General features: G+C 36.5%; 1 protein-coding gene across 5 annotated transcripts in view; it reads right to left on the reverse strand.

The window, feature by feature from the left end:
• The window catches only part of PARD3B (par-3 family cell polarity regulator beta), a 1103682-nt gene that overhangs the window by 231089 nt on the left and 845881 nt on the right, over nucleotides 1-26712 (reverse strand). For all 5 annotated transcript variants that reach the window (XM_074399193.1, XM_003925625.4, XM_074399194.1 and 2 more), the window contains one exon: nucleotides 12875-12985. In XM_074399193.1, the coding sequence (XP_074255294.1) occupies nucleotides 12875-12985 (111 nt within the window). The remainder of the gene's footprint in view (nucleotides 1-12874; nucleotides 12986-26712) is intronic.

The raw sequence follows: 26712 nt of genomic DNA on the forward strand, positions 1-26712 counted from the left end.
CTCAGGATCTGGTTCAGTGACAAGGAAACAAGTGTTGACAGTCCTGACAGACCGGACACTATGCTTCAGTGATCCATTTCCACTGTCCTCCTGCCAGTTACAAATGACCTCATATTTCTTGACACCGTTTCATAGCCCAGGGAAAGCCTTATTTATATCTCTAAACACTGTAGCTCTGTGGACCACTGATTTAGTCCATTCTGCCTCTTAGTTCCATTGTGGCAATTATTCAAAAATAAAATTAAAATCGGTATGGTTTTATAGTTGTTCATTCATTCATTCATTCATTCATCCATTATTCAGCAACTTCTTATTGAGTGCCTATTCTGTGAAACATAATATATTAGATACTGAGAGAAACAGAAAAATGCTTACGATATCATCCTCATGCCAAGGAAATGGCATGGTGGTAAGGAAGAGAAAGCATGTTTGTAAATTACCAATATATACAATTCAATGCAGAAAAATGACAACAATAATAATCACAAAGTGTGTCTATTATATGCCAAGCACAGTTCAAGGTGCTTTAAGTATTTCATGTTATGTAAATTTTATAAGAACTCTGAAGGCTAGATATTTTTATCCCTTTTTTTCCTTCAATGATCAAGATCAGAAAGTTTTCTCAAAACGTGCACCATCACATAGCTAGTACAGGGAAGGGACAGGCTTCAAACTCAACAGTTTGATATTCATGTACATTCTCTTTCAAAGAAAGACTAAGAAAAATAGTAAGTTCACCATTTATTAGATATCCCTGTGCCTGGCACTATTCTGAATGCTTCACTTCAGAGTCTCATTTAATCCTCACAACATTACTATGATAGTTATATATGCATTTTGTAGGTAAAGAAACTGAAAATTACCGCAATCAAGCAACTTGACCCTGGATATGTAATGGAAGAATTATCTTCCAACTTAGTAGTTTGGGGAAGTATAATGGAGAAAGCAAGGGCTCACTGAATTTCCATTCATTCGGACCAACCCAGACAGGAGAAGGGTATTCTAGACAGGAGATATGGTATTAGAAATGGCCCAGTGATTGGAAAGTGGTAATCTCAAAAAGTACGACCATTCCAGATTGGCTGAGCATAGGGGCCATATTGGTCAGGAGCAGAAATTATGATTAGAAAGATTATAGTCAGATATGTTAGGCCAAGGAGTTTAGACTGTATGCACTAGGCATAGACAGTCACTGAAAGTTTGAGAGAGAGGAATGACTTTGATCAAAGCAATGATCACTGATCCGTTTGTCTCCAGCCTGTCATAATTTAATATTCTCTGCTTTAAGAAATCATAATTCAGAAATTATCTGTCTCCAAGAACATGAATACTAATATCTTCCATCTAAACAGCTCATTGTTATTACTGTTGTTTAATACAGTTGAGGGAACTTTTCCATGACCCCTTGGAGAAGCAGACTTCTATGCCGTAGCCCAAACCACTTCAGCCCTCTAACTCTCAATATGAGATGCTGACAAAGTACACAAAGCAGAAAGAGGCAGGAGTTTGTGCCTGGGAAAGGGGTCAGTTTCCTTGAGACAGCAACCAATTCCCTTCAGATGCACTGTAAGGCCTTGCACTCCAAGGCCAAGGTAGGTAGCTGGGAAAGAGTGGAACAGGAAGGAAAGGACATTTCATTCCATTTCCTCCAAACACTCAATTCCAAATATTAGCAGGTTGGAGTTGCCACCGCCTTAATGTAATACATAGAAGAGAAAATGCAAATGTGAGAATTTTGTGAATTTAATAACTGTGGTTACAAGTGTTTTCTGTAGTCACATGCCCTGTGGACTTGGAGAGGTTGGCAGTCACCCACCCCATTTCTGTCCTTTCTCCCTGAATGTGTTTCCAGGGCTGCCAAGAACTGGCTGCAGCCAGCACCCCTCCCCCCACTACCGTGCTGCCATCTCATGCCAAGCTCACTCTGTTTGAGGAGCAACTTCCAACCAGTGATCAATAAAAAAATGAGGAGAAGCTTCTTGAATGGAAGTATCTGGCATGACTCCCAGCTGGGCAGAGTCTGCGCTCAACTTGGCCTCCTTTGTCATAACAGGATCCAATTCAGCAACTTTCACAGATGGTGTGTCTCAGAGCATCCTAGGCTCCCAAAGGCTACTGCATGGGTTATCTGGGATTTTAATTCCCAAAGATGGTCACAAAATAACACTGAGCACCGAGACTGAACTGGTGCATGCTTCGTAAATATTGCTTTTAATTTTCACTACAATCTGAAAGACAGATTTCTCATTTAACACATGAGGCTTGAAGTGGTTAAGTTTGTTCATGCAGAGTCATCTTTAACCCACTCCTGGGTCTCGTAGTCTTTCCACTTGGCCATGTAGCTTTATGGGTCCATCACCTTGATTAGTTGGTCCCAAACATGGCTATAAATACAATCACTTGAGAAATACTTTCAAAATACATATTCCTAGGTTCAATTACAGAACTACTAAATATCTGTAGTGTATTTATATTATGTCTATCTATCTAAAATACAGTTTCTCAACTTCGGTACAAGTCACATCTCAAGTCAGATAATTATTTGTTGCAGGGTGCGGTCCTATGCAGTACAGGACACTGACATAGGACATGCTTGTGCTCTCCCTACTAGATTCCAGTGGCACCTCCCCGCGAGTGCAGCAACCAAAAATGTTCTCAGACATTGTCAAATACCCACTGGTTCAGAATCACCCTAAGATGAGAACCACTGATGTAAAAAGCTGCCCAGGAAATGCAGACAAAGCATATTCAAAGTTTGGAGTTTGTAAATCACAGGCCTAGGTTAGTATTTCTGTGAAGGAGACGGGGCTGGCGGAGGCTAGGTGGGGACGGGGTGCGGGGAGAAGCTTCCAGAAGACAATAGATTGAACATCCTTTCCAATCATAGAGCTTGCCAACCTATGTGAACATTAACTAACCTTGGCTGGTCATGAAAGCTTCCCAAAGCAGGATATAACAAATGTTCCAATAAGGAGAGAAGATGAGAGATCACAATTTTTTTTCAATATTTGATTTATAGAAGTTTGGTATATCCACAGTTTTCAGAGCACTTTCAGCAAATTATATTTACTAGTATATTATCCAGCCCCAAACCAGGCCCCAGAAAATATTCTGGGTTCACTAAACTTTTATTTATGCAATTGTTTTTTCTTCTAAGGAACTTAGAAGTTAAAAAGCATTTTATCCAAGAAAAACGTAGAAAAGCGAGGCCTTTAAGTATGATTATTACCATTTTATTTCATGGTACTAAAATGAGAAACTATTAGAATACATCCTTAAAAGTGGCTTATCTGATGCCAGGAAAACAAATAAAAAAATGGAAATGCTCATTTCTAAATTCTAGTCACCAAATGGCCTCTACCTACTTACAGTTCCCCAAAGCTTTCACAGAAATTGCTCTTCTCAAAATCTGCCACTGCTGTATTTAATCCCCATCAAAGCAAATTTATCTATATAGGTTGAGCATCCCAAATCTGAAAATCCAAAATCTGAAACTTTTTGAGGGTTGCCATGACACTCAAAGGAAATGCTCATTCGAATGTTTCTGATTTTGGATTTTCAGATTAGGAATGCTCAACTGGCAAACATAATGCAAATATGCCAAAATAAAAAAAAAATTGAAGTCTGAAACACTTCTGGTTCCAAGCATAAGTGATGTTCAACCTATATCTCCAAGATACAGCTCTGGTATCCTCTGGTATAAAATCCACTGAATTACAAAAGACTGTGGATTATATTAAATACCTATTTATTTGTTTAATATGCTATATTACAACCAAATATCCTGAATCAGCAACATTTAAAATTTCTTTCTACATTTTTATCAGGTCAGATACTCTAAACATTTCTGTGGAATCATTCCAGGTAATTCAGTATAATTCCTTTTCAGAATGTATTCCAACAGCCCTACAACTACATACAATAAAGTAATACATCACTTCAGGGTCCATGAATTCTTTAAAAATATTTAAAATTATTTAAAACAATTTGTAAAGAGCCGGTATACTTTATAGAAGTTTGCCTAAATGACTGTTGGAAAGGATGCCAGTCAAGTGATTCATTTTATGTATTAATCCAGCTCGGCTGACAAGCAGTTGCTAATACAGCACTTCTAACATTGATTCAAGTTCCATAAAAGGATTTTGGCTCATAAAAAATGCTGGCATGGCATTAGGATGTAGGTGTTTCCATCTCTGGTCTATAGAAATACAGTGATGTGCCAAGTTTTGTTGGTGACTGAAAGCATTTCTGAGAAGATAGGTGTTACAGAGATCAAATAAATGTATAGATACTAAAGCTACCTTCATCCCTGACTGTGTCTCAATCTCTGACTCCACTAAATCAGAGGCAAATTTTGAAAAATGGCCCCCAAAGAAAGAGTAGTGGGGGTGTATGGCCACCATGCTATTGTGTTTGTGTTCTTTCTCTCGCTCTGTTTTTAATCCTCATTCTAGGAAAGATGGCTATTCTTACCTTAACACAAGCATCAATAGAAGTCACTGGGATACAGAAAGATCTCTTTTCATTCACTGAGTTAGTTAGTACTACAAAAAACAGAAATCTGACAGCTTCTTTCTGTCAGCATGAAATGAGAACATGACCTTGTCCTGAGAAACACCATCTAGTAAGATTTTTCATAACTTCCATGCAGTGATGATCTAATAAGAATCTAAAAGTAATTAACTGGATCTTTTTTAGCCAACCAAAGCCTTATTAAAATACACATTTTTATCAGTATTCTGAGGGAGCTATAAATTGGGGCATTTTGAAAAACTGGGATCTAATCCAGTCCATGATCTGATCAGGGTTCAGTAGTAATAATAAATTGGGACTATTAAAACTGGGAATCATTCCAACATTTTATTTTACCCAAACCACAGGACCTAGAAAATTCCACTGCAAAAGATAGGGATATTCAGTGACGAGTAAAACCATGCTGAATTAATCATGTGTATGTAATCATGCCAAAACAGGGGTGTTTTCAACAGTTTAAATAGTGCCAAAGTTATTAAGTTCAGTAAATAATTAATTATTGAGAATTTCTTGGCAAATTAAAGAAATCAACCTTCTGGTTTCCTTAATATATCTTTTTTGGAGTAGACAATAATGACAAAATCCTATAAATTCACTTGTTGCTATATATATTTAGGAGTGTTATATGTATGTAGATTACAACCAAAATATTAATTCCAGAATGTAATACTTTCCTTTTCCTTCTTAGACTCTAATAAGCATCTTCATTTTTCAATATGAAGAAATGTTGGATAAACTCTAGTCTTATTCTGGATTTCATTTCAATTTCCAGTAACATAAAAATCCTCCATAATTAAATAAAATGCTGAGAGGTTGGGAATAGATTTTCACCCACTTGAATTCTCAAACTATAAATGGTTTCTGAATGTTTTTATATCTCTAAGATGCATTTCGTTTATGTGGGGAACTTGCAGCTGCATAATTAAATCTTGGTTTGCCAAATATCAAAAACACATGTATTGATTTAAACTAAAGGGAACAGGCCACAAGCAGCTCAGCTGATAAGGCAAGGGAGAAGTCTCTGCAGTTCTTGGAAGGCTTCCCAAAAGGAAAGAAAACTAAGAACCTTGAATTCAGACACTGAAACCGATTGACTTTCCTAAATCTTAGCTTCACTCTCACTTAGACATTCCGTTCAGGCTAGTTGTTGAAAACAGAGCCATATGTTTTCATATTTCTCAGTGCTGAAGCTGAAGAGTTTGGCTCTTTTTTTTCCTCCCATCTCCTCATGTATCCTTCTAAGATTCTAGTAAGATCTACAAAAGCAATGTTTAATTAATATAACAAATGAGCTTCCTGCAAAATAAACTCTGATACGGCTGAGAGTAACAGAAGATTTTGGAGCACATAACTCACAGTATTAAAAATTTTTTTCTTTGCAATTTTAGTAGAAAACTTCATTTATTGAAGTTTTATTTCAGGGTCAGTAATATGGGACTTTAATGGAAGACAGTCTTTGGTGTCAGCGGAGATATTTTTCCCAGGATAGAGACACTAAACTAATGATGAGGAGGGGGACATATTTTTCTTTTAACCAATATCAACTGGATATTTGAGACAGTATTAAGAATACAAGTATTTAGTTGGTATTTTACAGCCCAAGATTCTGATTAACTTCATACTTTGTAAAAGTTTACAAACTTACATCTTGGAATTAAATAACAACTATATATATTTACTGACATATTAAGACGATCTCTTGCTTTCAGCTCATGATGCTAATTTACGCAATCTAAAGGTGTGAAAAATGTTAATTTAATTGAGTTTAAAAAATACTGGGAGAAATCATCTTTGAATATAATATTCAGTTCATATCTCTAGCAGTGAGTATGGGTCTTTGGAGTTAATCTTTTATTATGGCTAATTTCACTGACGCATGAACAAAATGATGAGTTTATTTAATTCAGGGCTTCATTGCATTAAAAAAAAAACAGGAGGGAACACATCTTAAGCTCAGAAATCTCTTATATGAGATTAAGAAAATCCTCCCCCACAATCTTGAGAAAGAAACTTGGGCATATACGCCGAGGTAAGAATGTATATGCACTACCATAAACCAATGCCACGGTAAATTCAAGAAAGATTGCTCTAGAAAATTAAAAGTAATGCTTCCATACTTAAGATATTTAGATATTTCTCATACTAGAATATCTGGAAAGAACCATAGAGATCATCTAAGGACAAAGTAGCATTGAAGATACACAAGAAGATATTAGGTGCTATGTTGGCTTAATGTACTTAATTAGATAAGCTAACTTACACGGCTATGTATTTTATAATATTTTATTTATTTGATAAATATAATTAAGACAATAAAGGAAATAGATCAGCAACTGAAATTTATAAAACTCTGATCTAGTCCAATATTTATATGATGAACTAATGCTTTCTAAATGTAGTCATTTCATTAGCTTCTCATTCAACAGTTCCAGTGTCAATAAACTCACTGCCTCATAGTGCACTCTAATTTTAAGGACTTTTCTCTTCCATTAAGCTGAAGACTAGCTCTCTTAAAATAATGCTCCATTAGTATCTTCAAGAGACTGGCCGGGCACAGTGGCTCACGCCTGTAATCCCAGCACTTTGGGAGGCCAAGGTGGGTGGATCATGATGTCAAGAGATTGAGACCATCCCGGCCAATATGGTGAAACCCCATCTCCACTAAAAGTGCAAAAAAATTAGCTGGGTGTGGTGGTACATGCTTTAGACCCAGTTACTCAGGAAGCAGAGGCAGGAAGATCACTTGAACCTAGTGGGCAGAGGTTGCAGTGAGCTGAGATCATGCCACTGCACTCCAGCCTGGTGACAGAGTGAGACTCCATCCCCAAAATAAAGAGACAAATATACAAATAAGAAGATAAAATAAATAAGAAAATAAATATTAAAGTAAATAATTTGTTCTCAATAAAATAAATGAATGGATGAATAAGCAAATAGACTGACAGTGTAGAATGGAATAAAACAGATGCTATAAAACAGATCTATTCTCTCTCCTATGTGACAGTTCTTCAAGCATGAGAAATCCACAAAGTCTTGACTCTAGAAGTTATGTATTCTCAGGTCTTTCAACATTTTTAATAAGACTTGGATTTAGTACCACCATTCTCTGTGTGAAAGAGAGGCATAGGATACTCCAGGTGTGATCTGAGCAGTGTAAAATTAAAATTATAGTTGCTTCCTTTATTCTGTACATGAAATTCCAGTAATGTAGCTTAGGACCAGATTAAGTTTTTGGCAGGCATATCCACATGTTGACTCATGCTAAACTTACACTCAACTAAAACCATCAGGCAAATTTTTCATATACTTGGTATTAAATCAAACCTTCCACATCCTGTGTATGTGTAGTTCATTTTTGGACCTAAATTCAAGACTTTACATTTGTTTCTATTAACTTTATTTATGTTTAATTCAGTCCATTGCTCCTCATGATTCTGTCATTGGACATATTATCAACCCCTGAAGTTTTGTGGCCTCCACAATCTGATCAACAGGTCACCATCACTAACGCCAGTGCTCCGCAGGCCAAGGTTAAAAATAAATTTCAAAGAAAAAAAATATTCTGCGAGCTTATATCGATGGGAGATTCATCGGTAATCTTTGGGTACCATTCTCAAATAGCTAATAATCTTTCTAGGGTAATGTCCGCTGATCTAGATTTCTCTGCATTATCCATTGGAAATTTGACACAATGCAAGTCTGATATCTAGTAGGGTACCTTGCTCTTTGTGTATGCTGGAGACTGTAAAAGGGTTTCTCAAACTCTGTACTATTGACATTTTGGGTTGGATGATTCATGTTGTGGGGAAGGGTGGCTGTCCTGTGCATTGTAAGATTTGTAGCTACATTCCTAGCCTCTACCAGTAAAAGGCAATAACTGGCCACCCCTCTTTCCAAGTTATGACAATCAAAATATCTCCAGACATAGCCAAATGCCCCTTGTACTAAAATTGCCCCCTCCCATTGAGAACCAGTGTTCTAGACTCTGCATTTCTGCTATCAAATGTAGTAGCCCAACTCATTTTTTATAGCTTTCTTGACTCTTTCAATATGTGGAGCTATAAATAAACTATCCATATATAACACCAAAATGGTTCCAGATCAGGAATTAGATATGTAGATACGTTAAAATGAGATATGAAAATCAGCAAAAAACAAACAAACAAACAAACAAACAAAAAAAACAACCAGACAAATGGGGAGAGATAATATAAAACCCTAAAATTTAGAATTGAGGTTAGATTACTCCTAAACAATTACAAGGAAATTATACCTTCAATAGGAATTATATGATTTAGGAGGTAACTTATAAAGACATTTGTACCTGGATATTCATCCAAGTCTTCTTTGAAACAGTGAAAAATGGAAACAGTCTGGGCATGGTAGCTCCCGCCTGTAATCCCAGCACTGGGGAGGCTGAGGTGGGTGGATCACTTGAGCCCACCTGCAAAATGAGACCAGCCTGTATAACACAGTGAGAGACCTTGTCTCTATTTTTTTTTTTTTAAAAAGGAAAGAAAAAAAGAGAAAAATTATATAGACTAAATGTTTGAAAATGGAAGGTAAATGATTTATTCCATATTGATCTCATAGAATATTAGGCAGTGATCAACATGATATATTTTAAAAACATTAATAACATGGGGAAAATGTTCAACATATAATGCTATGAAAAGAGTAAGATGTTACAGATGCAGGTTTTGAATATCAAGTGTTCAAAGAACATAGAGTTGTCCTTTTGTATTCATGGGGGATTAGCTAGTTCTAGGACGCCCTGTGGATATTACAATCTGTAAATGCTCAACTCCCTGTTATAAAATGGAGTAATATTTGCATATAACTTATGTACATCCTCTCAGATACTTTAAATCATCTCTGGATTATTTATAATACCTATTATAGTGCCTACGCATCACTTCATTTGCATAGATTCAATGCAGTACTTGGCAAAGCAAATTTAAATTTTGCTTTTGGGAAAATATTTCCAAACTGCGGTTGGTTGAATCCACAGATGTGGAATCCATGGATGCAAAGCCAACTGTATAAGCATAGGAAAAAAGATTGTAAAATATTAGCAGTGGTTATGGGATTATGGTACAGTTATATATGGTTTTAACAGTCTTTATACTTTTTATGTTTCCAAAATTTTCTTAATGTACTGATATTGCTTTAGTAAGTTTTGCTTGCATGAGGGATGCTGAGGGAAAGTGATTCCCTTAGTTGAGGGAGCACTGGTTAGAGTTTCTAATTTGTTTACAAAAGATTATACCAGTAAGAAAAGATATTTCGGGCCAGGCACGGAGGCTCACCTGTAATCCCAGCATTTTGGGAGGCTGAGATGGGTAGATCATGAAGTCAAGAGAACAGGACCATCCTGACCAATATGGTGAAACCTCATTTCTACTAAAATTACAAAATTTAGCCAGGTGTGGTGGCATGCACCTGTAGTATCAGCTATTTGGGAGGCTCAGGCAGGAAAATCGCTTGAACTAGGGAGGCAGAGGTTGCAGTGAGTCGAGATTGTGCCACTGCACTCCAGCCTGGTGACACAGAGAGACTTCATCTCAAAAACAAAAAACAAATAAACAAAAAAGAGAACAGAAAAGAAATTTCAGAGAAGGCACGTGAGGAATGAGTACAATATTTGTACATTGGGCCACTCAGCCCTTTTGAGAAAAAAATCCTGTGTATCACTTTTCACTAAATAAGAATTGTTTTATGTTCTAACCAAATTCTGTTCCTCCAAGTCAGTGGTTCTCAGACTTTAGACTGCTGACAAATCACCTTGGGCTTGCATATGAAACACAGATTCCTGGGCTCCAACTCCCAAGGTTCTGATTCTGGGATGGGACACAGGAATCTTCATTTTTAACAAGGTCTTTTAATGATTCATTCTGAAGCAATTGGTCCCTGGACCACATTTTGAGAAACTCTGCTATAAGAAATCATGTGGTTGAATTTGGATTTTTTTTTTGCCTCTACTTTGGATAACTGTCTCCTGGATATGCACTAAAGATAGCTGTCACAGACCTGCAGCTGGTAAACTAGGTCTTTGTAAAAACTGTGCTATAAATATACCCACCATAGCCAATTTCAACCTGCCAATGGCTTATCAACCAGCTTACAAAATTCTTGAAGGTTTAACAATTAGTTCCCATAAGCTGGTACAAGCTGGCTCCAGTTCTGTACAGTATATATTTAAGTGCATTAAATATTTTGAAAACGAGATATACGAATGTAAATCTATTATGATACCTATGACAGGATGAAATGAGTAAGCAATAAGACAGCTTGAATCACATCAAAGCAACATATTTCAAATGTATTAGGAGAAAGTACAATAGCTTTTATCACTATTTCTTACTTTATTCTATTTTTTTCATGACATATCATGAAGAGTGATATACTCAGTGAGTTCTTTAAGAGTTGTGAATTGCTTTTCTATAGATGATGGAGAACTAAGGATCAGGACTCCAGGGTTAGGAGCAATGCCAGATGTTCAGCCTCCACCTCCACCATCCGTGGTTCTTAGCCCCTGAGTTGTTGAAATGCCCTTGGTCATTAATTCTATAGCACCCAACCATAAAATCAACTCCTCAGCTTCTTTCTCTAGTACATGATTGAGATAATGTTGTCTCTAGGAAACCCCAATCAGATGTGTTTTATGTGTTCATGTGTGGGAAGTGGCCTAACTAGAAGCTAATAGTGTAGTTCTTTCACTATTTTGACCAGACATATTTTAAGAAAATTGGATCTGAAGCCTATACAGCCAGCTGAAGTGAATTTACAGCTCGGCTTTTAAGAACAAGACTCCCTCAGGCACCTGCCTCCTAAAGGCAAAACCAGAAAGGAAATGAACTCTTGCCTAAAGACAACTCACCTTATTTTATGGATTATCAATTTCCTAGCTGGCACACAGTTCCCCAGCTCATAAGAGATTTTTCCCCTGTCCCAAGCAAGTACTGAGCTACAAAAAATGTCAAGTCTGCATTCTAGCGAACAGTTCAGTTTCCTGAAGATGAGCCATGGGATGTAGCCTCAGTAGGAGAAGTAGAGGGAGCAGAAAAGATCTATGATGTAGGCTCCCCACATATATGCCTTTGCCAATATATGCATTAAAATCTCAGCCTGGATTACATTTTACATTACAGGATTACTGAATCTTAGCTGATGATGGAGAATATCTTTTGTGTCTTTGGGGTAGCTCTGTCAGGTGAATAGTCAACAACAATGTAAAACACTTGATTTCCTTTTAACTGCTCCAGTGACCTCAGAACTCAGCTTATCAACCTCTCAAAAATGAGAAAGGACTAAAGAGCTTTTTTTTTCTTGCTATTGAAAAAGTCAGCCTCTCCATGGGAATAGACTACAAAATAGGGATTAAAGGTTAACAGCAGAGACTCTTAGACCACTCCATGCTAGAAAACACAATGAATAGATGTGATTTTCGTAGTACACATACTGAAGTAAAATCAAAACAAGAATGGAATCTTTAGAAACTGTAAGAACTAATGTAACTAATAAGCAAGTGAAAATTCATATGAATTTGAGTATATACATGATGAAGTCAGAATCAAATACTTAAAATTATATGCTGGTTTTGTCATAATCTCAGTCTTTCTCCAAGCTTCATTTAGTTGTGAAGGCAAAGAATTTTCAGGAGAAATATGAACATTCAATTACATGTTTGAAAATCAGACATTTACACATTCACTTGTGATAAGTGCCAGAGTTAACATCGAAGACATGTGAAGGACCTCTTGCCCAAACGGAACATTAAGCTCCTCAAACAGAAATTCAGCTCTTACAAACCGGCATTATTCCAGCAAATGAAGCTGGCCCTTTAACAGATGGGCAACATACTCTTGAGCTTGCTGATAGCCTAATAAGAGACAGTGTCTTTTTAAAGAATGAAGGACATGCACTCCTCAAATTACAGGACCCACAAGGATTGCACAGAATAAAATTAAGAAGGTATACAACAGCTTGACCAAAATTAGGAACAGACTATGGGAACTGGATAGTTCTAAACATCAATATCCAAATGACCTTTCTTTAAAAAAAGAGAGAAAATATGCATTTTTATGGTCAAAACAGGTGGTAATGTGTTATGGAATTACAGGCACTGATATAGTAAAAACATGAAGTTATTTCTTCTCAAAATAGAATAAAAATTTCCCAGAGAGGGAAGTAGGTTCTTTTTGTGTCAGATACCTTTCCTTCTGGATCAGTCAACCTCTATACTTCTTAAAATGAAATTTCTCCAGTTGACTCTTGCAATATCCAAATTAAACACAGACCAAAGAGTAAAGAAAATGAAGAGCTCAGCACTTCTGCTCACCTCTCACGCTCTTCTTTCATTTTCTCCAGCTCTTCTTCTCTCAGGCCACCATGCTTCAGAGCACCTTTCTGCTCAGCCTTTCCACCCTTATCCTCTTTCTTCTTTCCAAATCTAGTGAAACATGAAGGAGAAGAAGGTTGTTAACAATAATCACATTGTTTTTGCGGTAAAGCTAAGATATTTATGGGATGCGCTCATTAAGTCACACTTCTTTATTCTAAGTAAGTCAAGATCAGTTTGCATAAAATGGAACTAAAATAAGATAATGAAAGCAGAAAAATAATGCCGTTAGGAAATTTCCCCTTTTCTTTCTTCTTCCTTTCCTTCCTTTCTTCTTTTCACTCATATTTATCATGTATCGTGTACAATATCATGTGCTTTTACGAAAGTCTGAGAAAGAAACAGCTTGTTTTGTGATTTTTCTATTATTCAGGTTGCTTAGAGTTAGGACTTTATTTATTTATTTATTTATTTTTTGAGACAGAGTCTCACCCTCTTATCCAGACTGGGATGCAGGTGGTGTGATATTGGTTCACTGAAATCTCCACCACTGGGGGCTCAAGTGATTCTCCTGCCTCAGCCTCCTGAGTAGCTGAGATTACAAGTGCACACTACCATGCCTGGCTAATTTTTGTATTTTTAGTAAAGACTGGGTTTCACTATGTTGACCAGACATATCTTGAACTTCTGACCCCAAGTGATCTGCCCACCTTGGCATCCCAAAGTGCTAGGATTACAGAGGTAAGCCACTGCGCCCAGCCGGGACTTTCTTTACAATGAGTATGTCAGGCCCTCCTGTGATGAGATACTGATTCCCTTTGTAGGTGTCGATAGAAGGTCGGGGAGGGAAAGGCCAGCCTAAGCACACGTAATTTGAAAATTTTCTTTATTATTTAGACAAATATTCAAGACTAATTATAATGACCTATTAATGCAATAGAGAGAAAGAAACTAAAAGATTATCATTAATATATAAATAAAAGCTGACTAATCTCCTAAGCAGGCTTCCTGAGCCCTAGTGTCAATGGTACTTAAGGATAAACTCCTGGAATTATACAACAGTGCCACAAGAGACCTTATTGAACACCTTATTCAATGCTCTCATGTATGTTTATGTGAGAAGTTAATAGATCAGTACATCACTTAGATAAATTTTGCTCAAAATATCATTAAATATAGTAATGTTTGGGCAAAATATTCAACACAGTTGGGAGTCAGGGTAGCAATAATGCTTCAGGTGGTTGATGAGGACAAAAATCTTGCCAAAGGCTTTAGGTATTAGGTTTGTTTTGTTTTTTGTTTTTTTCTTTTTTTCCCATGTCCCATATATTTTCTTCTAAATTTGCAGGTTTGGGGATTTTTGAGATAAAAGCAGTGTTGTTTTTGAAGGGTAAAACTAACCTATTTCCCAGCCTACCTTGATCTTTATTACCACACCCTATAAATTATTTTTGGTTCTGGTCGCTTAAATGGTTCACCTATACTGCAGTTCAGCAATAGCTCACTATGCTTCCATCACAGTGGAATATGTTTGGTAAGAAAAAAATGTTAGTTGCAAGTAAATTCTGCCAGGTATTTTCTTCTTAGCAAGAACCACCAATAACAGTCAAATGAAGCAATTCTACAAATATTATAAACGCTTTGATTTAAAGTTCATAATCCTTCATTAAAGTTTCCAATAAGAAGGACAGAAATAGCTGTGAAATTCATATTATTAGCCAGAGAAAAGGATTACAAATTGCCTTGTTTTGTAAAGTTTAGGTAGGCTCAAGAACAGCATTAAAAAACAATCTTTAAAAAACCCCTCAAATTCTCACATTGTTAAGACAAGGAAATTGAGACTCAGAGGAGTTAACTGCTTTTTATTTATTAACACACTGAATTCCTTTTCATTTTGCAGTAAAACAACTTAATTATCAGTAGTGGCAGTAGTGGAGGTGGCAAGAGAGTAAGGAGGAAAGACTGGATTTGGTGACTTTCCAAGCCTTTGTTTACCTTTCTGCAGCAGCCTTTGTGGGGATCATTTCACAGCCACTCTTACTTTCACTGAGATATAGAAAGAGGAGTTGGGGGTTTATCTTCCCATTAGCTATTTTTGTGAGAAGAGTCACAAACCCTGAATGCCTAAAATTACTACTTTGCATTCTAGAGTTTCAAATATGCATTGCATTCCAGGCCTCCCATTATCTGTTACCTTAGAAATTTGAGAGTTAGCCATTCTGGGCTAGGTGCCTTAAGGAAATTGCTTAGAGGTCAACCTTACTTTATATAAAAGATATTTTCCTAAAAATTTCTGTGCAAACATATGGTTTTAATCAATAAAATCTTATTTTACATGTACCTAGTAAGCCTGTTTAAAGAATCTTATGATGGATCTTTTTTGTAAAGTGGAAAAATCACCTTTCAACATACCCTTTATGTAAATTTAGATGTTCATGAATTATAAGTTTGCTTAAAATACCTGTCCATTTTTCTGTTCATTTGTATAGAGGTCATATGAAACAGATTCATGGATATTCTTTTTTCTTTCCTTACTCTCTTTCTCTCTCACTCTCTTTTTTCTTTCAAAAAATATTTATTAGGTATCTACTAGGTGCCAGAAATTACAAGCAATTGTTTAAGATTAACATTACATTGGCATACAAAACCACACACTATCCTCATGAAATTTACATTCTAACAGAGGAGATAGTTATAAAACAAGTATAAATCTGTAATTGTTAGTTGTGATAAGTGCTATGAAAGATGTTAAAAGACACAATAATAGGAAATTGATGGATTGGGAAATGCCCCAGTGAAAAAACAGATTTAAGCTGAGAATATAAGATTGAGAAGGTCCAGACAAGTGAAGAGTGGGAGGAAAGTCTTGAGGGTGAAGGAAACAGCAAATGCAAAGGGCATGTGTGGGGAAGGCTTGGTGCATTCAAAGCGTGAAAGAAGGCCAGAAGCCGGGAGATGAGAGAGGAAACTCTGCCAGGATGCAGATGGAAAAGCCAACAGGCACAGGTGTGAGAGAAGCTTTGATTTAATCTAAGAGTGATGGGAGGTCATTGCTTAGTCATTCAAGGTGTGGAGAAGCTAGGTGAGGAAACCAGGAGACAGAGTTAGTGGAGGAGAAATGGCAGAGGAACCATGTGTTTTGAGTAGAAGTGATACAATGTGATGAATATATATATTTGAAACAGAGTCTAGCTCTGTCACCAGGCTGGAGGATAGTGGTGCAATCTTGGCTCATGGCAACCTCCCCTCCCAGGTTTAAGCGACTCTCCTGCTTCAGCCTCCTGAGTAGCTGGGATTACAGGCATGCACTGCCACATCCAGCTAAGTTTTGTATTTTTAGTAGAGATGGGGTTTCACGTGTTGGCCAGGATGGTCTCGATCTCCTGACCATCCTGGCCAACATGTGAAACCCTCCCAAAGTGCCGGATTAAGAGCTTAAAACCAGTCACTGTGCCCGGCCGTGATGAATATTTTTAAAAGACCACCCTGGTGCTGATATAAAAAGCAGCAAGTAAAAGCAGTAACATAATTAAAAACACTAATTTAACTGACTGGGGAACTCCTGCAGGAGTGGGTGCAAGATGACAGTGGCTTGGACTAGAGAAGTGTCCACTGAGAAGAGAAAATAGTGATTTGAAAATGGTGAGTCAACGAAGAGATATCAAAAATTCAATTTAAAACATGATTGTTGTAATATGTCTTTGGGAAATTGCAGTAGATGGGTCCAGGCTCAAGTCCTGAGAAACTGTAACACTGAAAGGTCAGAGACAGGAATGGAGGTGGGGGGTAGGGGGGAAGGGCAGGTAGACAACAGAGAGAAAAAACAAGAGAGAAATAAAGAGAATGTGGTTGCAAAAGAATTTAAAGAGTGCTGGAAGAAGACGGACAAGGTCAACAGATGGGAATGCTGCTGAGACGCCCAATGAGGTGAGGACTGAAAGGTATTCATTAGATTTGGCAATATAAAGTCATTCCTAGCCTTGGCAAGGGTCAATGGAGTAGTGTGAGCAGAAGTCATGTAGGCATGCTCTGAAGAGTGAATGGTGGGTAAGTGTAAGTGTTTATACGACCATTACAGACTGGGTAATGGCTGGCTGGGAGGGAGATAGCTGCAGGTGCAGTCAGTCGAGTACTGAAGGTTTTCAATTTGGCTCACAGCACAGAACGTTTTGGTTGCTGCTAGGAAAAGAGAGTGAGAGGTCAGAGATGAAGGACAGAGAAGAGTAAGTTCTTTTCCCTCTTTATTAAGGTAAAATATACATAAAGTACAATTTACCATTTTAGCTATTTTTTGGTGTACACTTCAGTGGCATTAGGCACATTCACAGTGAGAAACCATAACACTATTCATGTCCAGAATTTTTCATGATCTCAAATGGAAACTGAGTACTCACCCTACAGTAATTCCCCACTCACTCTTTCCTCTGGTGCCTGGTAACTGCTATTTGACTTTCTGTCTCTATGAATTTGACTATTCTATATGAAATTCATATAAGTGGAATCATAGAAAATTTATTCTTTTGTGTCTGGCTTAATTCATCTAGAAGAAGGTCCTCAGGACTCATATATGTTGCAGCATGTCAGAATTTCATTCCCTTTTAAGGCTGAGTAATATTCCATTGCATGTATATAATCATATTTTGTTTATCCACTAATCCACTGATGGAAATTTGGCGTTGTCTTCATCTTTTGGCTACTGTAAATGAACAATGGCATAGGAGATGAAAGTTCTTGATAAGGAAGGAGGCTAGAGATGGCGTCTCTGAAGAGATTAGCCTCAGATGGAAGGAGACTCAGAAAGAGCAGCAGCCTAGGAGAGGAAATTAGCTTGTTTAAGAAGCTGGTAAAGGGGAAGTACAGGAATTCCAAGGCAATTAATTTATCAGTGAATGTGGTTCAGCATGTATAAGAAAAATGGTTTCTATCCATAAAATGAGATCTTTTAGTAGAATTTAAGAAATCAAAGATTAAATTACATAAGGTAGACAAGAACCTTAGAGAGGGCTATAGAAAAACATCCCCTACAGACCTTCCTAATGTTGTTATATTGCCTAGGTAGGGAGATTGTGAACAGCCATCTCGAAAAGTGGAATTTGGTAATGGTTTGTTCATTAATTCATTCATTACTGAGTGGCCAGTAGACATCACAACAGCCTATTCACATGAAATTGAAGCATTAACATCAATTGTCAGATAAATATCTAACCCCTTACATTAAGTCCCCAGAATCCATTTTCTATATAAGAAAGATTTTAATATTATTCTTAGAAGTTTTCTTCCAATTTTTCAGCAAATATTTTCTTCTGTTTCTATTTCTTTCCTTGGGTTTTCTAAGTAATGATGACATTCAAATTCCTCCTAGACTCAAATACATACTCTGATGAATGATTCAAATTTACAATATGTATAGTCGACTTCTGGCATTTTTCCTGTCTACTCTGTCATTTAATTCACTTATAGTGGCTAAATTCTGTCTATGTACAACTTTTTTCCCACATCACACTGGGCAGTTTATTATTACCATCGACCTTTCTACATCCACTTAGTGCACACACTATACAAAAGTGATCCTCAGCAATGAACGGCCTGTGAGAACTAAAAAGTCAGTCAAGGAAAAAGTTCATTCACTCTTGTTTCAAATATCTGCTATGAATCCAAAGAGAGCTGAACACTTTGAAACAAAGTCCGTATATCGCCTTCTCCAATCAGGAAGTCTCTGGGTGTCAATGGAGCATTTGGAAAAAACACTACAAACTCTATCCATCACTAACATTAAAGTTTGACATCCATGGCAAAATGTCACATGTGAAAACCTGCAAAATTCACAGAGTATTTTTTGGATTTGGAGAATGGGTTGTCCACTCTGTAACTAGCTGTCTTACAAACTAGGCATGATAGTTCCTTAGCATTTTATAAATTATACAGTTTGAAATAGCTCAAGCAAAATATGGGGATAGAGAAGTTCATAGCCCCTTTACTATTATTTCCATAGTTGATTCTGAAATCCACCCTATAAAAGGTTTCTGTTGTCTGATGTATTCTAAATTGGGTTCTGAATTAGCATATGCATATACTGATGAAATTAACTTCCATGTATTGTAATCTCATATGGTTTTGTGCACTGCAGCTTTTGATTCTCTCTGAAATTTGTGTCACAAAGGTCTTTCCTTGTTTATCTCACATGGTTCCATTGTACTTGAGACTTAATGAGTCTGATAAAAATTCAGTGAAAATTGACCAATTAGAATTCCCATCCCAACCCCCTTTTGGGGATACCTAAGGGCATAACTCACTTTTATGTTAATATTATTGATAGAATAATAAAGAGATTTGTGTTTGTTACAAATCAATCTCAATTAAGAAGGAAAAATATTCTAATTCTATTTCTGGTCCCTCACACTGCCTTGGCTATGCCTGTACCTTTTAAGGAGGGAGGCAAAATGCTACAAAACCCAGGATGCTTTTCACAGCAGCAGGGCTGAGTTTTAAACTCTAAGTCTGTTCTGCGGCATGCAAAAGGAGACAGGGATTTGCCTTGTAGGATGTGCACACAAGTAGAGACTGAGTAAGCCGATGCTTTAATAACGAAAGACAAACTCAATATTAAAAATCTTCCTAATTGATCCTAACTGGGTCAGGCAGTTGAAACCCTGAAATTAAGTTTTCTAATTAAAATTTTAAATTTTGATATGTTGTTTAGACATTTATCTTGGGTATGTTTATACGTTTCCAAGATGATGACAAGCTATATGAAAACAACAAACCTGTTTAATCCCACTGATATCTGTATCTGCTACTTCCTTTAAGGTCAACCTTTTTATCCAGCCAAGCTTTAGCAGCTACTTTTCTCTGGGTTGTCACTCATTCCTAGAATGTGGCTCTGAAATTGGTGGTCATGGCGTTTTTTTCATTCTGAATCAGGGAATCTTCAGATCTCAAATACGTTGGTGTTTATTTTTAGGATTAAAAAGCAGGGAGGTCTTATAACATTCTATGACTTCTGTCTAAGTGGATAAAACATCTGCTAGGGAGAGCCTTAAGCAGCTCTCTGGCTAAATTCAGCTGCTGGGAATCCTTGAGCTAATTTGCTTTTCCCATACTGAGGGGCTAGGAAATGCAGTGGATTTAGAAATATCAGAAACATTAAAAATAATTCTAGAGGGTCCAGAAAGTAAAGCAGAACGCTTATCACCAATAACCAATATTTTAAAAACCAAACAAACAAAACAGAGAACCTCTGAAGGGACGATCTGTAAGAACAGTTGAGAGATTTGTTAGACACTGGATGTTGCTTTTGCTGAGCATTTTTGTAGCAAATAAAAACTGTGCTCTGAGATTATTAAAGCAGCACTCTGTCAGGAAAAAAAAAAGGGAAACTTATGAAAAAGAGGCCAGAAATTAAAATTAAATAAAAATAAGCGTGAATGAGTGAGCAAGAAAGATAAAGATACTAATAAGGTATGATTTTCAGATCCACACAGGGACTCTAAAAAGCTTATTAACTGTCACTGAGTTTTAAGTTATTCTACCCCTCTGCTTTCCAGAAGAAGAAATACTGTTCAGGAGCGCAGCGAACTTTGATTAATTGCTTTCATACACTCTCACTGGCTTCAAAACATGGTAGTCAAGAGCTTTAGTGATTCAGATGAAATGCTCACGATTGCTGGGAGAGACATTTAACAGGAGCATTAAAGAAACATCTTTCTGCATTTTTGTGTTTTCTTAATAGTTAAACAAGCTTTTCTTTTTATTAAATGTTTACTTATTTCAAAGCAGTAGAATGTATGTCTTCTTCCTTGTTATGATTATTATTTTAAAGTGGATCTTTGGGCTTTTCTGAAGGATATTTGAGTAAATAGACACAACTGATGGCCTATGCATAAAGCCGTAACACTGACTCAAACAGATCACATGGCTGGAATTCAGACTTCAGTCAACAGCCAGATTCTGCCTTTGCATTTGTGCCCCCACAACATCCCCTTCTTCCTCTTTCCTTCCCTTTCTCTACCTCCTTTGACTCGGAAACCCAAAAATTAGGAAAGGAAAGAGTGTTTTGAGACCAAATCATACTAACTGCTAAACTTTCTATCAACGGTGGGAGGTTCCCCGTTTGTCTGCCCTTCCCAGGCCCAGTTGGCCCAGGCTTGCTCCACACTGGCCACATACTCATCCTGCAGAAGGAAATGGTCCCCACAGGAAACAGCTCTCAAGTTGCCATTCATAGGCAAATGAAGTCATCTCAGCAACCTGCCTAGAAAGGAAAAAACTGACTCATGTCAAAGAAAATAAATCCAATAAGGGCCACTTCTGTGGAAGCTGGAGGCCTCATCTGCAGTCTCTAATAAAATGTCAAATACAACTTACATTCTACATTCTACAGCACAAATGAACATACGTGCAATTTGTATATACTCCATGATCACAACCAACAGATGATGGTGCCTACTTTGTTGTGCAAGAAGAACATGTGAACAATATGAAGAAATGACTTTTTTTTTTTTTAACAATTACCTTGCCAAGGACCATTTTAAAGGGAATTCTAAATCTTATTGTTCCATCTTCAGATGTTAAGAGAAACAGGGCACATTTTCTATGGAATTCATGTGCACTAAACAAGAATAAAATGATTGAGCTCCAGATCCAGTCTAATGGGAGTAAAACTTATCTTTATAACTCTGATTAAACAAAAAAAAAATTATCACTTCTTTGATGCCCAAATTAGCATCTTTTCTCTAGCATACTGAATTAATTAGTTGAGTGACAAAAGAATTAGTCCATGTAGGATCAAAGCTAAAATCGTATTTATCTGAAATTTAAAATTAAGGACACACAGCATTAACCCTCTATAGCTCATGTAATATTCTTTTATGTTCTCTATATTCTAAACCTGCTGCACATGACATAAAGTATAACTAGGTTTTTTTCATATTATTCTTCTTCTAATACATAAAGTTTTCCCTGAAAAGACAATGAGAACATCACAGAATTATTTTATCCCTGGGGGTAAGAAACTTTACCATTGTGCCATAAAGATCTTAAATTATGTAGCTTTTTTAAAATCAAGCATTTATTGTATAAATTCAAAAGAAGAAAAATAATTAATGCATGGTAGAGCTGGTAAGAGAGGCTTAAACAATAAAAAGAGTTATATTAATTCTTAATAAGCTATATTAATTTTGAAACAGTTATTTAAAGGCAAAAGCTCTCAACTTTCGTTTTTAAAAAGTATGTTTTGTTTTTCATCAGTGTAAAAACAATTTTGAATAAGGGAAATTTTTAAGGGTTAATTTCTGAGATGTCTCAATTTAATAGAACTCGAATTTATTCCTAGAATGAAATTTAAACCCAAAGCTATCGTTAAAGATGATTAATCTGCAAGAAGTCTTCTATAAAAGCATGATGTCTATCTCATACTTAGACCTTTCGTTTCAGAGTTTCAGAAATTATGGCCTCCTTAATCTAAAGTATCAAATAAATATATGTGTGAAATTGTTTCTGTGTTCTCTCAAGTTTTGACACTTTAGATTGTATTCTAACCTTAAGAGAATTTTAAATAATATGTCAGGAATGGTGTCTCATGTCTGTAATCTCAGCACATTGGGAGGCCAAGCTGGGTGGATCACCTGAGGTCAGGAGTTCAAGACCAGCCTGGCCAACATAGTGAAACCCCGTTTCTACTAAAAATATGAAAGTTAGTCGGGTGCGGTGCTATGTGCCTGTAATCCCAGCTACTTGAGAGGCTGAGGCTGAAGAACTGCCTGAACCCAGGAGGTGGAGGTTGCAGTGAGCAGAGATCATGTCATTGCATTCCAGCCTGGGTGACAAGAACAAAACTCCGTCTCAAAAACAATAGTAACAATAATAATATTACCTCTATCTGTATATATTCTTTCATAGAAGAGTTCTTTTGAAGAAAGACGTAATTGGAAAATATGAACCCTAACTTAGTTTGTAAGGCAAGGCTCAGCTTTCAATATTTTGATGTTAGATTTAAAGTTAACTAATATCTCTTTCTACTCTGTAAGTATCTTAAAAGTAGCCATAAAATGGAACTGATTCTCAACTACCAATAAACTGAGAAAAAAATATTTTTATATTCTGAATGTTTCAAATGAAATTCTACATAAGACTACACTGACTCTTTCAGGGCTACAAAGTCACAAGTCTTGAAATTTGTCAAACTAATGCTGCCTACAAGGGTCTCCATTTCTTAAAAGTTTAGAACTGCCTTCTTATTTCCTTAGCTTCTCCTTTAAGTTTAGAAATTTGGGATCTGTGAGTAAGACAGAGTTACCAACTGCAAAACGAGGAGTAATTCATTATTTTAAATATAGTTAAAATAAAAAATTCACTGAACCACATCATGAATATTCTAGGCATCCTCCAGGACCTATAGTGCCTTACCTGGAAGAAGCTGACCTAGTGTGATGAGACAGTCATTTCAGGGCCGTTGCAACCAACATTTCCCCTTTATACAGAGGGGCCTGAACAAAAACCACCATTTTTGTTTTTCACAGAAATAAATTTCCTGTAGGATTTTAATATAGTTTTATAAAAGTAGATATAATTCCATTCTCCAGCAGCATGATATCAATAAAGCAAATATATCCAGAATTAAACAACAACAACTTGATTTCTGACAGTTTCCTAATCACCTGTAATTCAGAAGGCGCTATTCCGAATAACACACAATCACAAAAGTATTGTATGCTCTCACCTGGAAACGCATAGTAGCTTAGCACATAGTGATGATTCATAATTTGACCAAAGAAATCAGAAATTGATTTATAGTTTGTCCACAGCATCAGGCTCCTATTTGCTTGTCTACCAGACTGTGAAACTACTATTCTGCTATGTAAGTATATTTTCTTGTTCCTCCCATTCCCGTACCAATGGCTAATTTTTCCTTTTTTCAGCACCACAGATGCGTAATTCCTGCAGATGCAGAATACTCTCTACAGTTCAAAATGGCTGCCAGCGTTCACAGTGTAACAAAAGAAACCAGTGCTAGGAATTATGCGTATACGTAATTAAATGCACAAGCCTAGGAAGCATATAATTAAATCAACCAGAGGTCTGAGCCTGTGAAGTGGATGGAACATTCCAGATGGGGTCTCTGGTAAGCATACCTTTAAAAAAAATGTGGGTGATTCTCAAGTAAATTTACCACAGTGTTTCCAAATCTCTTGGGCTCTTTTTTAAAAAAGATAAATTTTGGATCATATCATGTAAAGGAATGATATTGAAGACGTTACTTCTGCCCAGCTATGTGTTTATCCAGATGACAGAGGTGTCTCATCATCTGCCACAATGCATAAAAACTGGCAGCCTGTGTTTCTGAATGGCTCTGGAAGGTGCAGGGAACACCAGCATCATTCAGATGATGGCTGGATTGGCAACCATTGTCCAGAGCATCTGCAACCTGTATTTGGCTTTGGATTTAATGCTTCTGGTCTCCCCACTTTTAGTATTTCTAAACTTCACCACCTAATATTGAAGTGACTTCCAATAACTAATCCTTTTTACAAACATTACAGTCATATTTGATTCTGTAGAAACCCACAGTATTTGTGCTTTTCATTTTGGAAGGTTATTTGGAAACTCAAGCCAATATATTTTTTCAAGTGTGACTAAGCTGTTGTCATTCATTTTACACCAACCCTAACACTCTCTAGGATCCATCCTACTGAGCTCTACATGCTCACTAATCCAGTCAATCCAGTGATGGAAGAATCACTTTGGATAAAAGAACAATAAATCCAACCATTATCTCAGTTCTATAAAAGTAATATTTTAGTGCTTTAGTAAGAAAGAAAGGAAAGAAGAACCAGAAGAACAAACAATTTGTTAAGGAAAGTCCAAGCTTAAAGTATTTAAACTAAATTTAGCAAGTTAGAGGGGGGAGAGGTAGTTCTATAAAGGCCATATTGATGGATCCAAATCAGAAGATTCATGAAGAGTCATTCCAAAGCAATTTCATTAGCGTCTTGCATCTAAAACAATGATTATTTGAGAAGAAGGAAACATTTACAAGGGAATTCATAAGTGCTTTGAAATATAAAATGCCATTAAGAACCAGTCATGTAGTACATGGAACGATGGTTTATGTATTTATATATGTATTGGATTTCTGTGTGAAGTATGCATATTATATACTGACTGACTTTATGCAAGCACCAGTATATTTCAAAACTAAGTTCAATAAACACTTTTGAAATATTGTTTATGTAATTATCTACCTTTGTAAAAAATATTCCATTTTCATTTTTAGTTATAAAGAGATCTGTTGCAAAATGTTTCTACTGGTTTAAAAATTAATAGGTTGTTTCTTATGCTAGAGGGATCTATTTGATCATGTTCATGTAATCCCTTCCAAAGCTCAGAAAGTCAAGTGACCTATCTAAGGTCACACTATCATACTAAGTAGCTGGGATCAAACAGGGACCTGAACCCCTGAAATCAGTACAAAGTTCTTTCCATTCTGTTCTGTGCCCCAATTGTTTGTACATATGTTGTCAATTATGAACCGAAAACTCTGAATTCTTAAAAAAACCCAAAAACTCTAAACTTTCATTTTTTCTTGTAAGTTCCAATTGCCCAGACATGCAATTACCCATAATGACAAAGTCCAATTTAGTAACTACTTGGCCAAATATAACAGGCCAACCAACCTGCAGACTGGATAACTTTCCCATTATCCTAAGCTCCTTTGTTCACTGACATCCTCACCCTTGTCTACACACACAGTCTTATTATAAACCATCTGATTAGATCAGATTGCTAAGAAACAATTACTCACTTATTTAGCTCAATTGGTTAGAACACTGTGGTAATGGGGTCAAGGTCATGGGTTGACTTCCCTGTGTGGGCCAGTTAACTTGGATCTATTCCATAACCACAGGCTCTCCTCCCAACCCCAGTCAGTCTTACAAATACATGCCAGTGGTCAAAAGGGCACTTGCCAAGAATATGTGGATGCAGCAGCACGAATCCATCACTTCTCCCAGAAAAACAGCTCAATGACAGTTTTGTTGAACATATGTGGATTAACGGTAACATTTTCAAAGGTGAAAGACAAAACATGATTCCAGACTTTGCAATATTGTAGAATTGCAGATCTAGAGCTCTAAAAGAACTTTTTAGAAAATATAAAAGCCTATCATGAAGCTTAAATTTATAGAGAAAGTTTTAAACACGAGCCAGCCAGTGATTTCTACTAAAAATATTGTTTAAATTAAAAATTTGTTTTGTGAAATACTTTGATTTTTAAATATCTCAGATTTAAAAAAAATAACAGTCTGTGGCTTCCAAATAAGGTCTACATTTGTCAAATTCAGGCTTTGGGATCCCAGTTTGCAAATTATTGGTATATTGAAATACCTATGTATTTATAAGTATGTATACATGCATTTTAATTAATGTAGCTACCTTAAATAAGCATACTTCATTGAGCTTTTCACTGACTGGTAGCTACTTGCTTAGGCCTCCGCTAATGCTAATGTTGAATCGGGGGATCAGAACCAACACACACAAAATGGGGGGGCTGTGCTATCTTTTAATGGTACCATTATCTGATGTAAAAGAGAGATGAGCATGGCAAGAGTCATTGGGTACCACTTGGTAGATGAAGTAGGATCATACCAGCCTTCCAAAACTCAGGCTAAGTATGTTGTAGATACCAAACATATGAATTATCAGTGTTTTTCCGGAAAGCCCTCTATAGAAATTTATAAATTAACCAAGCTAGAACATGTCCATTCTAAATAATAACACAGTTTTGAGTTTAGATTGTGTATCTAAAGTTGAAAACACTAAACTAAAACATTTTTTGTTAAGAT

Source organism: Saimiri boliviensis, chromosome 5 (assembly GCF_048565385.1).
Source record: "Saimiri boliviensis isolate mSaiBol1 chromosome 5, mSaiBol1.pri, whole genome shotgun sequence".
Classification (NCBI taxonomy): domain Eukaryota; kingdom Metazoa; phylum Chordata; class Mammalia; order Primates; family Cebidae; genus Saimiri; species Saimiri boliviensis.